The sequence below is a fragment of the Zonotrichia albicollis genome, chromosome 5 (assembly GCF_047830755.1).
Source record: "Zonotrichia albicollis isolate bZonAlb1 chromosome 5, bZonAlb1.hap1, whole genome shotgun sequence".
Lineage (NCBI taxonomy): Eukaryota > Metazoa > Chordata > Aves > Passeriformes > Passerellidae > Zonotrichia > Zonotrichia albicollis.
This window is the reverse complement of record NC_133823.1, coordinates 11,732,727-11,746,812: the sequence shown is the minus strand read 5'-3', so window position 1 is coordinate 11,746,812 and position 14,086 is coordinate 11,732,727. Positions and strand designations below refer to the sequence as shown.

Genomic DNA, 14,086 nt, shown 5'->3' with positions numbered 1-14,086 from the left:
ATCTCACACTGCCTCACTCAGTGCACAAGCTGGACACCATATTAAGAACCTATTTTTTTCCTTCTAGGGTTTTTTCATGAAGATAAATCAGTGAGTAGCTATCTCCTACTTCATCTGTGGTTGTGAGAACATTTACTCATCAGCAGAGACTTCCAAAAACCTATACGGTATTTATGCCCTTCACATGCCATGAACTCTTATAATCAGATATTAAAAACTTTATCCACTTGATGAAGTTGCTTACAAAGTCTATAAAGGTCACTCAACATGTTTTTTTTCATAGAATTTTACCAACAGCAGAAAACACATAGGAAAACGTATATGTATATATATATATATCTTTTATAAAACAAAAAAAAAAAAGATTTTGTCTTTTGTGTTGATATTTTTTGTGTTTTCTTACCTTCTACTGCTCTCTTGAAGAAAACTTTACAGCTGCCACATGTAACCACCCCATAATGACATCCAGATGCTTCATCTCCACACACCAAACACACTTTGGAAGGTCTTGAAGATCCAGTTGATACACTTCTCAATGAAGAGCTGGAGTGAAAACAATCAAACAAAACAAAGCAGATATGAATATTTCAAATCACACCAGCCATAATACAAAGTTCAATTAAGAATTTATAACAGGTATATTGCTCAAGGCACCTAACAATTAGGAAACCACAACTCTTTCTGGCCGTGCCTAGCTGAATACACGAATTGCTTTAATTAGTAAGTGCAATATTTTTACTGTCTGTTTTAAAACACCCATAATATATCAATGTTAATGTGAGAAGTTACCACAAGGGCAGTGGAATTTATTGGTAGCGGATGATTAAAACTGAAAATAAAAAACAAACTAACTAACAAACCATTCTGGCAGCAACCTGGCAGCTATAAATTTTCTTTCTGTTTCTTTATTTGTTTGAAGCCTTCACAGCTAAGGAGTACCTGTAAGAAAAGCTCTAAGGCCTTGTGATGAAGTAGTGCAGCAAGGTGGTATGTACTCCCCTGTCTGTGCTCCTGCTTACCCCTGCAGTAGTTCATGAGCTTATTTCTGATATTCCTGCAATTTAGCACCTTACTTCTCATGTAGTTTTGAAGCCTTTGTACATCCTGCAAGTGCAGAAGATTTTCCCATGTGCCTGTAGGTGCCAGAAAAGCAGCACTGGAGGTTCAGACCATCCTCAAGTTTGGTACAGAGATGCACCTTACAAGCCTGATTCAATCACCTACCTCTGTCTCAAACTGCAGGGTACCATTAGGAAACATTTTCCACTCTCAAGGACAATGCTTTTCATAAACAAGTCACATTTCCTGATCCTGTGAGTATCCTTCCCCCAGGAACTAGAAATGCCACCCTAATGCAATGGGCATGGTTGGAGAAACATGCCAGATCCTGAAGGAGATGAAAGCTTTGGATCCCTCCCATGTCTCCATGGGGCTGGAGAGAGACTATCTCCTTCCACACAGCCTCTCTGCTCCAGGTAAACATGACCTCTTGCATTTCTTATATGTTATCTCTCTGAATGCTGCCAAACAGTTGTTTACAAAAACAACCGTGAAAGACTTCCCACCAGCAGGGAAATTATCAGGCAGGTCAAACTGCAGGTCCTAGGCTGTTTGTCCATCAGCCACTGGGAAACAAAGTCCACAGGCAGTCTTAATTCAAATATAAGATAATGAGCTTGCTTAAGAAATCTCAAGTATGAACCCTTTGCCTTTTTCCAAATTTCTAACTTCCTTTAAAGAGGTATGCAGAGGCCAAGTGATTTATCCACAGGGCATAGCTCAAATGTCAGTCCAAATGAGGGACCGCAGCTCCCCTGGCCTACAGCTTTACTGCAACATCAAATCTAAATGTCTGCTTAAATGACAGCGCTCAGATGTTAATGAAAATGTTCCAAATAGTATTCATTCCTGCTCTTGTCTGCTCACTAGTCTGTTAGATTTACTAGTTTTAGTCCCCATGCTATTTATACTCTCATTACATAACATCACACTACTTGATAATTGCTAGGTGATGGCATTAACTCATCTGTTAAGAGAGAAAGCCTCACCAAACCCATGTTAAAATAAGTTCTGCATGCTCCAATCACAGTCATACCTGCACACACTGCAATAATTTACCCCCAGGAAAAGTAACTTTTCCAGGATTTGCCAAGGCTGTGCTGGTATTCAGCTCTGATGTGTTAAGACAAAGTAAAACACTTTCTCCCTCCAGCACGTTCCATGCTGCGTGAAAAAATTAGACCTCCCATTAAACAAAAATCTTTAAAAGGTGTCTACTTTCTACAGAAAATGCCAGTAACCTGGAAAACTCACCTTGAAAATTCTCTTTCTTTCACTGCAAACATCAGTATTTTGCCTGAGATGGGAAACATTTCAGTTCTGATGTAAGACCAAAATGTCTCAGGGGTTTTTTAATTTTGATGCTGCATGTTCCCATTTCTTCATAAGACTGGCAAAAACTTTCCTAGTCTTTCTACCCTGAAAGAGGTCAGTGTATTTTTTTTGATATCTAAAAAAGAGGTAATTTTATTAGAGAGCTTTTCCTGTAGAGAAATGGAGGTTTCCAGGGTATCACAGCAGTGTGCATGATTTTTATTTTTATATATATACGCACGCACATGCTTCTCTCTATATATATACTGCATATATATATGTAATTATGTATTATTTTTAGTTGAAAATAAATTGTCATGTAGGATTTGCAGAAGGTGGGAGAACCTTTTTTTAGACACAAGCTACCCTACAAAATTGCACTTTCACAGAATTATTAGGTTAAAAAAAAGTCAGCAAAGACAAATTAAGACACCAGTTGATCCATGACTATTATTAAATGCCTGCCTAAGACGCAATCTATAGCATATTTTATACAGTGCTCCTCTCCACTGAAGACTTGAGTACAGCTGGAAGGTACAGCCTGAATACAAAGTATGTATTCAGCTACTCAGCCACAGCATCACAGGTGGAAGCTCAACATTGTGCAATTAAATCAAATTAACTCATTCTTTTATTCAGTTTAAAAGTGGAATACATGAAAACACAGACGAGGCATTTTCATTCTTAACAGGAGTATCAAACAAGAATTGTTCTCAAATACTTTACTGCAAAGAAACATTGATATTTGCTGTTGGTACTTCAATCTCCTCCAACCTGTGCCAGCTCTGGCTATGATTGCCTCCAATGAACAATGTTTGACTTTAAAAAAAAACTCTTATTTTTCTCTTTCACCCATACTATACCAGAGTACTTGCCAATTCAAAATGCTGCTGTAATACCTCACACAAAGGTAAAGTGGTGCAAATAATAAAAGGCTGAGCCCAAAAATATGCTCAAATCACAAGCTAAACCTCAGGATAACTCGTTCTCTCCATGGAAGCTTTTCTTTCCAAACAAGGCACACACAGATGGTTGTACCTTTTCCTCCTAAATCTCTCTCTTTTCAAGCTGTCATGCCTTCCCTTAGTGACCATTGTGAAAAATATCTGACTGATTAGGAACCTACCCCCTGGCCTTTATTTCAAGGCCAGACATCCAGTGTGGATGACATAAGAAGATATTTCATTTATTCGTCACTTTCATTAAATCAATTCTTCTTATTAATCATCATAGCCCTTTATTCTATAATATGCATAGGCAGAGAAACTAAAGACACTAAACCCCCCACATTGAAATTACATCGCATGCATGCTCCAAGTTAAATATTTCCCTTTGCATTAATTTTCCACATCAGCATGCTGTAAATTTTTGCCCAGTAAAAATGCCTAATGTAAACTGGCATGTGGGAAAAGTTACAGGCAGGTAACACTTAATAAGCAAACTATCAGTGTTAAACTCAGTTTATTATAACAGAGATATATACATTAATTTAATTTTGCTCCTTTTTTTTGGAGATAAGTTTGATTATTTGCTCCAGATGAGAAGTTTAGTTACAATACTACAAGTTACTTAAGCAACAAGTCATTCTCTCTTCTGGAATATCCAAGAGCTGATCCATGTAAGAATGAATACCATAAAAAATATTAGAAACTTTACAATTGACTCCCTGGAAAATAACTAGCCTAGTGCCAAATATCTACTAGAATGACACTAAATCTAATGGCATATGTGGGCCACAGCAGGTTTCAATCTTAAAATTCAGATTGAGTGAAAACACCGTATTTACCCAAAACCAAATCAGAGCATATACCCTATTGCTCTGATATTTACCATGTTTTTTAAAAAAACTTTTACACAACAGGATGTTGTTGAGCCAGGACATTCCTTGTGGGTGGCAAGCTAGTTTCAATATAAGCTCCCAACTGAAAACACCAGAAATGTGAAAGAGTGCCAAAGAGCTGGCTACTCATTCCCATTTTCAGAAGCCAGTGGCTCCCATAGGTTGATTGGGATGTTGCTGCCTGGGTGTTGCTGCTTTCATGCTTCTCTCATTATTTCTAATACAACAAGAAGAATAGGCAAACACAGCCCCACACCCCTCCCATAAAACTCCACAGGATCCAAAGAGGAGATCCACCAGAGCATGCATATTTTATCCCAATGCTGCTACAGCCAAGGGCAGCACAGGGGGTTTAACAATGCCAAATGTATCTCCTAAATGATTGCTAAAACGGTTGCTTCGATGGCTCCAGTAACATTTGTCACGTTGCAGGGTATGTGATTAAGAATAAGCCTGATTTATTATCCCTAACAGTGCAAATGCTGGCAGTTAAATGCTGACCTTGACTAGCCATTGCCATCAAGCTCATTTGTGTCTCTCAGAGTTGGCTTTAGTAATAGTTATATGGAGAATTAATTAGAAATAACAGATTTTGTAAAGAAGAGTCAATAAACCCACAGATAATCCAGCATTTTAAAAGCTGATTATATAGGTTATTATGCTTTCCAAACCAGATGTCATACAGGAGCACAGTTTAAACAAATGATGCCTCTCTGATGATAAAATGAAGCACTCCAAAGAAGGCATAAGCCACAATATGTATTCCAAAGTCATTTGTTCCAAGCGCTTTTATTATTATGAGATCTAGATGAGTCCTTTTTAATTCCACATCATTGACTTTTCTTTTTAATACTGAAATTTTCTGGCAGTAAAACAAACAGAAGGAACTTGGGTACACCTCAATAAATAAAGGTATGCAAAAACAAAGGTAAAAAGAACTTGAGATTATAGAATCATATTTTTACCACAAGAAGAAAAGAAAGTAACTGTAAGAGGAAGAATAATCAGGATATTCAAGATGCAGAGGCTGCCAGCAGTTTATTTCTACCCTCTCATCTCATTTCTGAAGGAGTATAACCTCCCTGGAGTCATCTTCTGCTGGGAACTAGCACCTAAAAACATGATAGTAAACTCTGCACTGTAAATACTGCAGTTAACCTACCTGTGGCCCAAAACAAGAGCTGGGCATTCTCTCTTAGCAGCTCTCCCAGCACCTTCTTTTCTTTAACTCATTGTTCCCTCAGCCATCATAGTAGACAGCAAAGAAACCATTTCCTTTTCACATTACTTCCATTATTTTTGTGCATGTCCACATAATATTTTCACTGTCCAAGATAATTCTATTACTCCTTTAGAAAGTGACATAGTAGTCAGAACTTGTCCAGTAGATTATTTATTAAACCAATTCACTCCACAATGATGGTAGTCACAACCTCCCCCAGTGCCATGTATCTATCATCTCCCAGATTCTGCTCCATGCTGCCTGCTTTAATTGTCAATAATACTGATGTTTGACCAGCATCAGTTTTTGTTGTATAACCTGAATTTTTAAACAGCTTCACTGCAGGAAAGAACCCTGGCTCTCTCCTATAACTACTTGAATAAAGCAGATTAGCAGGCTGGAAAATGGTGTTTCTTAAATGTCAGAGTATATAAACCAATCTTCTTGTCAGCAGACCAAGAAAGCAGAGAGGAGTGAGGAGGTGCAGAGATGAAATGATCAGAATTTTGGAGGAGAAGGCAGTCACGTGGGACCTCGGGAACGCTGAGCTAAGGAGGAACTGCTGGAACCCAACCACCCCTGATCCCCTCAGCAGCAACCCTCCCAGAGCAGGCAGAGCAACATTTACCCTCTTTGAGAGCTTATTTAAAAAACAAACAAGCAAACAACAAATAGAATTCAGTAGCTGTGATATTACATTTAAATTAGTGGTCAGTCTCAATTAGTTCTTTAGGGGTTTTTTGTTTCTTTGTAAAGTACAGAGCTTTTGTATTCCAAGAGAGAAACCCTTCAATCATTTGAACTTCAAACACTACAACCTTTTTTAATCTTAAGAAATGCTCAGTATGATGGAACATGAAGGAATTGGAAGGGAAGTGCATTTAGTTAAGAAAAAGCAAGCTGAGAACCTGGATGGTGTTTTTCCTCGGCAGCTCCAGCTTTCACTTGAAGCTACTTTATTTAGCAATGCCTAAGGGTCACACATCACACTTTCATACCTGGATCGTAATTATGATAACAAGCAAACTCTGACATGCACTAATAGAAAAGGCTCAAACCTTTTTTCCAAGCCCCACCAAATCTAAAAAGATGCACTCAGGATTTAAAAAAAGCATTTAAGTTCCAATGTTTATTCGGCAAATAGAATCTGATGCGTTCTGTGCCGCAGTCAAAGTGAACAGGTTCCTGTATTTAGCTTAACCTTAAGGCATATGTTGATTTTACAAAATGAAGCAAGTGTGCTATGCTCCTTCAGTTCCCATTTACCTTAGTGGATGCTGACAGGACTCAGCATTTTCCTCCATCCAGCTGTAAACTTTGACTTTTCCTTGACCTTTTCTACTGAAATATTTTGGTAGCAACTATAGTCGGCAATCCAAATTTTACCTCCAAATATTCGGCTGACTACAGAAAAATAAAAACTTAAGCATCAATGAAAACGTGTTGTGATGGACTGAAACTGAGGAGCACTTATTTCCTAGGGAAATAAAACTAATTTTTACCCAGTGATTTAGTGATCAGAGAAGTATAACATCCTCCTACTTTTCTTCTGCAATGCACTTTTCTCCTCTAACTGCTGTCACAACCTACCAAGACACAACTGCCCCAGGGAAATAAAATTTCCTTGCTCTGCAGATTTTTCAGTATATAGATATAGTTATCTATTGAAATGGAATGGTTAACCTAAAAGGGGAGTCTCCTATCAGGATAAAGCCTTTGGATTTGGAAGGCAGAGAACTCCAGTAAGCCTCACAGTGCATTTGCTCTAACTTTTCATATTTGGCCCACTTATAGAATTAGTGCAGTTTAAATGCATGCAATGCTGGTGTTTGTGCTGCTGATTATAAATTGCTATGTATAGCAAGATAAGGCAGGAACAGTTTATCTGGAAAATTATCTGGTTAATTATTGAAAGTCTGCTTGAGGGGGCAGGGAGTACATTTAACTCTTTCTTTTCCTGCACCTGCTCACCTGCCCTAACTAGGAGGAGACACACAGCTTGGAAGATCCAGTTTTTCACAGCACCATCTCATTTTCCGCTACTGAAAACGATGCAAGCCATTGTGCACCCTGGTAACTCTCCTACCAGGGCACAGCAGTGTTTACCTGGTGAAGCCCTGCTGCCTTCTCAGTCAGAAACATTTTAAAGCTGCATAAAATGCCATTACTCCTATTGATTACTCCTCCTTGCTGATGGGGGCACCAGTGGGAAATCGTAACCATGAGGAATTTCAGGCAAGACAAGACTGCACAAGTGCATTGCTCTGCTACTGAAGGATTCCGAGACAAAGAAAACTGAATAAGCAAGGGAGAAAAATGCACAAAGAAGGAAAATGCAGGGAGATGCTACCAGTAATAAAAGCATCTCTTTAAAAAGCCTCCTCCTTTTAAAAGCAGGCTCTCAACTTTAGTTGAAGTTCTTCCCTCAGAGTCTAAACAAGCAACTCCTTAAAAACACCTTCCTTTGTTTGAAAGTTTATTTTATGAAACACTTATTACATCAACCTGAAATGACTGATTGATGACCAGAATATTGACTATTAATGACCTTAAGAAATGTCATTTCGTTGCAGACAAAAATCTACCTGATATGTCTGGCAACAGCTTGGCCCCAAAGTACTAAAAGAATAACTGTATTAAAACTATTAGTTTACAACAGAAGCAGCTTGGTCCAGTTGGACGTACTTTCCTATTACCAAGTGTTTGCTTTGACTTCTGAGTGCATGACATGCTTACAGAGAAAGCTACCACACCATTAATACCCTAACCACAACATAAAAAGTTTACAAGAGTTCCATAATCAAATAATTTTTTTTCAAAATTAAATTATTTCATAACAGCAAAAAGTAAACTGAACTGCCATCCACTGTCTACTGGGGATTAAAATACCACAATAGAAAAACCTCCAGAGCAACCATAAAACCATAGGGGAAAAATGCACCAAAGCACAAAAAAAAGGTTACCATGGGAACAAAGGCTATTTTCCAACTTGTCACATAATAGCCCCAGTATGGCAGACCTTTACTCATAAGAGCAATCCCACAGGCTTAGGAAGGCAACATGTATTATTACTGCTTGATCTGAAAAAAATCTAAGGGGAAAATGGAGTGGTGGGTTTGGTCTTTTAAAGCCCTTATGCCCCCCTCCCCTCCCATCCACCAAGACAAAATTATGGTGGATGTTGAAAGAATATTGGAATTACAGCACTAGTGTTTGCTATATTAAAATACCACACAGGAACAGAAAAGAGAAGCAGGAAGGTCTGCACACCAATCTAAACTTCAGAAACAGGACTTTGGGGAGAATGAAAAGCAACAGAGAGCTCGCAGTATCACTTGGCATGAAGTACCAACACAGAACTTAGGGCTAAGACTTCAGCCCATGAGTCCTATCACAGAAATTCCTGACAATAACAGAGTATCTTGCAAGATGCAGGGAGCACTGTGAACACTTGTAAAAAGAAGTCTGGAAAAAATAAATAAACCCCCCTAAAATGATCTCCCCCCTAAAATGATCTCACAAAGCAATAATCCTTAATAAGATTAGGGACAGGTACTTATATTTTACTGGAAGTTTTCTGCTTGGCACTGGCTTCAGATGATACAGTGAGAACCAAACTCCAACTTTACCATCATCTCTCATTAACAGTATTTTAAAAGACTAACAGTCACATTATTTTGAAACATCTGTCAACTTCTAAAACCACTATTTGAAATAATTATGGCTTCCTTCTCACTAACATTTTTCCATTTTTAGGAATTCAACCTGTTCATTGTGTTTTAATGCATGTCACTATTACTTGATACATGAAACAGGATGACTCTTGCAGCTCTAAGTATACAGATATGGAGGTAGTTTGTAAATTTGGTTTTTCCATCATCCTGGTCTCACAGCCCAAACCAAACACCTTCCTAAAAGTAGATGGTAGGGTTTCCACGTCTATCTTTACTAATCCTGTCTTGCCTAAACAATCACTTTCCTTCCCAGTCTCTCTGCCTCTCAGATGCTTACCAACAGTTTGCAATTGGATCCCCTCCAGCAACAATGATTCCAGTCCAACCTGTGAATTTTGTCACAGGTGAAACAGCCTTCTCCGGCTTCATCTATGCTTTTAAAAACTGTGATGATTAGCAGAGCACACAAGCAAGCAGCAGCTCCAGTTCAGACAGGGACATCACTTCCCACTTGTCCCACCTCCACGTACAGTGACAATTTGCAGAGAGCCTTACCCTTGTATTTACCCCAAGGTAAGTTCACTCCTGTTGGTGGTGATATTGTTGGCTGCCACATTTACTTGCACACTTCAAGTTCTTATGTTTTCCTTGCCTGTTGTTTATATGGAGGGTCAGGCAAGTGTGAGCCAAAAGAGATACATAAATGAGTATTCAACAGCCCAATTTCCCATCCTACTCCTATGGAAGGAATGCAGATATTCTTTCCATACTTCTTCCTAATTTAGAAAGTCAGGTAAGTTGACAATGGGCAGGGTGGAGAGAAGAGAAATGCAAATCACTCGTCTTTGTAGTGCCTTCCTCTCTTCATTTGCTTCCAAAAGGGCTTGTCTTGTCCAGAAATGGACACAGAGAAAAAGAGGGTTTAAACTCATCATCACCAGTTAGAAAGCCACTGCATACTTGCACCCATGAGAGAAATCAGGAAGACAGGATTGCCAGACCAGCTGATGCCATACTCCAGCATAGGCATAACTTGCATGTATGTAAATGCACCAACCACACTCATGCTGTACAGCCTTCAGAGTGACTTACAATTTTCAATTTCACATAACCCTTGGATTTATGTATAATAATGCCTATTTTGGGCACCTGGAAACCATGAGAGAAAAATGGTTTAGGTGACAAAACAGAACAGCATCAGATCCAAAATGCAGTTATTCAAAGTTCAACATAAAAGCAAAGAATTTTGAGCAGAAGCACTATTGAATCTTGGAAGAAACAGTTTTAGAAACTAGATGCACAGTTAACATTCCAGAATCTCTTTTAAAATCAACAATAATTACATAATAGAAAACCTCTGCTCCTATTAACTAAATAAAAACTCTATTGATATCTCCTCAAAGTGGAAGGCAGAATCAATGGCATGTGTTTTAAAAATATTCCAAACCCCCAGTCCTTTCAACTCCCCTTTCTCTATTTTCACAGCAAGTATAACCGCTGACATGTAATACAGCTATACTGTATTAAGTAACCATAAATTTTAACTTTTAAATCAATTAAAATACTCCTTCATTATATGTCAGAGTGACAAGTAATAGCCTGCTGAGTGCCATGGAAAATTTTGGTCAAATAGCAGATGAGGGCTGCAATCACTGACTGATACCTAGAGCAAAGGCTTTTGGTAATTCTCCCACAAGAAATCACAATTGCTGACAAAGTTCAAATTTGTCTTGACAGGATTGTCAAGGCAAACTAGAAACGTTCACAATTGCAAGTCAAAGAATTCATTTTTATTCAGCTGAAATTCACTCTACTGCTCACATACTAATGATACACAGGACTGTACCTACCACTCTCTCCGGCTGAGGAGCTGAAACCCAGACAGCAAAGACCAAAGGAAAATGGGAGCACTAAGAAAGCACAGACCAGGAGAGTTATGTTCAACAACCAACACAGCTCATCTCCTAAATCCTCTGCTACATCCTGCCAGAACCCTCTTGCAATGTATAGCAGGCCTTGATTTTGGAAGGCAGCTTGCATTTAACTTCAGTGGGAATAAGAGCTGGTACAATAAGTAAAAATACCAGCATCCCTCCCGTGTCAGGAAAAGGATGTTTAACTGTTTATGCACAAAAGCACACTACTGTAGAAGTAGACAGAGAGTTTATGAGTGTGCATAACGAAGTGCTTATGCATAAATTTATACAAGTTATACAGAAATCAAGGTGTATAGCAGTGAGCAAACATTATTACTTGCTAATCCATCACCCCCCTAGAACTCACTTATGCAGTCTGTTTGTGGCACAGACTTTCAATTTCCTTTAGCAAGGACTGCAATATTTGCATTCATTGTTATACCACAAATATTATTACTCACTGACAAAACGGGTCCCACACAAAGCCAATTAAAACCAAAGAACCTGGTGACACATTCTTTGCTTCATTAAGCAGTATCATCAAATCACTGAAAGGACTTGGGACTCATCTGGTGCCAACCTCCTGCCATGGGCAAGGGCACTTTCCACCTGACCATGTTGCTGAAACCCCATTTAACCTGGCTTTGAATTTCTGCCTATTCTAAAACAATCTGCTTTGCCTCTCCCCCACCCCGCCCTGCCTCCTGTAGCCACCAAAATTATTTCTGTTCAAAACAGGTGTGCAATATGCAGAATAAGCATTTGGGGAAGAAAGAAGATGACTCAACAAAGAGTAAGCTTTGAGCAGCCATGGATTCAAAAGTTGCTGCAACCAGAGTGTAACTCAGTTTCATCACACAGCTGGAGGATCCAAGAAGGCCCCATCTGCCCACCTTCAGGCTTCAGACCACTTCACCCCATGCAGCTCCTGGTGTGGGAAACCACTGCTGTCACAAAGACAGAAGAAACCTGGAGCTTCCTACTTCTATATTGATTTTTCATGTTCCTAAAGAATATATACAAAATAAAGAGTAGAGCTCTAAAGTTTATGAAAATGCTTTGCTATTTAAAAAAATTATTGTCATTCAAGAGCAAGAATAATGAAGCTGTGTTTCCTGGGTCTTTCTACTTCCTGCTTGCAACATTTAACAGGCAAAAAAATGTGAACTAGCCCCTTTCCTCTAGTGGGGGCACTAATTGGGTGCCTTTCCTCCTTCCAGTCACTTCTCTTAATGGAACTGGTAAGAGGTAACAGCTAAAATGGAATAGCTGTAATAGCTACCCACTGTCAAATTTAGTTGGAGTTGGCTGACATTCAAAACTTATTAGGTGGGAACACACAGACAGCTCAGTTACATAAAGATCTCCTTAAGCTCTGTCTAGGGGTCTGCTGGACTTGCTACTGTAAACCAGGGACTTTTTGCAGCATGTTATCTGTTATCAGATACTCATCTGATTCACTTATTCCTGTTTGTTTACCCCAAATAAAGTGTTCCACTTCTGCACTTGTCTATAGATGTCTAGTTATTGAATTTGCAAAAGCTTGACCACACTGGAGAGAGCTGTTGTCTTTTTTGTGGTTTTGGACTCCAAATGTGGACTTTCCTTGAAGACACCCTTGCAATATTTCCTGGACTTTACTCAAAGCCATTCTGATATTAACGAGCCCAAACAAAGCAGCTTCAGGCAACACTGTCCATACCTTCCCTTGAAAATCTGTATTTGTGCTCCTATATCAACAAAAACAGTGTTTCTAAGCTGCTTAAACACACTTGCAAGAACTTGCCAAAACCTTTCCCAGGCTTTTTACACCAGCAAGCACTCAAAGACAGTTCAAGAGGAACTCACTAAAGCTTGGGAGAAGTGAGGCTGTTATCCAAATTTCAGAGTCATACAGAGGAATTTTAATAAAAGTAAATGCATACCAAGCACTTGTTTGAAGTTCAGCACTTTTTTCATTCCAGAAACACTGCTTTAATCTCACAAATGCTGCTCTGCCTTTTGTTACCCTTGCTGGTGACTGTGCTGTCAAGTGCAGCAGCGCTCGGGCAACTTGCTGCAGGAGCGGCACAAATTGCCTACAAATGTCAAGCCCATGAACGTCTCCCAGCAGAGCGAAAATGAAGCAGCACCTCAAGTTTGCCTCACACAAGTGTTCAGGCCAAGCTGCTTGGCGGAATAACGTGGGGAGTCAGTCCCTCCTGCTCTCAGCCCTCCAGGAACCAGCTGCAGAGGCTGGCAGAGAGCGGCAGGCTGCAGGTTATCAGCTGCATGACCTTGGACTTGAGGCAAAGAGCTCAATTCCTCCAACCTTGTGACACAGGGTGCAGTTTCCCCTAGCACAGACACCAAACAGGTCAAGAAGCAGCCCTGCCTACAAGATATCAACGTGGATCAGGGCAGGGATGAAGCCTCATGCCCATCTCAAGGAGGAAAGCTGTGATGCTTTGCCCCAGCTGAAAGCACGCACCAGAGCTGCCAACTCAACTTCTTCCCAAAAATCTAGTTTGCTGAAGCCTGAAGAAACCCTTGAGATTAATGGTATTACAGGCTTTGGTTTACTTGACAAAGAAAATATACAGGCCTTTATTCTCAGCTTTTCTGAGATTTCCTTGGCTGAAAAACTGCATTAACTGTTCCTCAACCAAGCTAAACCTCCAGTCACAGATGACCATTATTCCAGCAAAGGTAGAAGTTTCTTTTTCCTGCAAGAAGTGAATGAATACACCACTTTCCAAGGCATGAGCTCTACTCTTTTTGTAGAGTTGAATGTCTGCATGCTTGAACTCCTGAGGAATCATCTACTTGTCCCTGATGCCTGCAAACAGTCTTGCCCTTGCCAGGCCAGGTGGTGCTCTCTGACCAGAAGAACCACAAGTGCCTACTGCTCTTCTCTGTAGTATTTACAGGACAGTCAGAAGGGCTTGTGCTGTTTTGCTGCCTGCTGGTCTTGGCTGGGTAGGTCAGAAACCTTCATTTAATGCTTCATTAAAGATGATACATAGAAATTTTAATAAAGTGGTGAAGTGTTCACTTCATTGATTTGGCGTTCCCTTGCAGC

The 14,086-nt window shown here is 39.6% G+C and overlaps 1 protein-coding gene across 8 annotated transcripts in view; it reads right to left on the bottom strand.

Annotated features, from left to right (window-relative positions):
- The window catches only part of NR3C2 (nuclear receptor subfamily 3 group C member 2), a 187,203-nt gene that overhangs the window by 76,489 nt on the left and 96,628 nt on the right, over positions 1–14,086 (bottom strand). For all 8 annotated transcript variants that reach the window (XM_074540778.1, XM_074540782.1, XM_074540780.1 and 5 more), the window contains exon 3: positions 404–543. In XM_074540778.1, the coding sequence (XP_074396879.1) occupies positions 404–543 (140 nt within the window). The remainder of the gene's footprint in view (positions 1–403; positions 544–14,086) is intronic.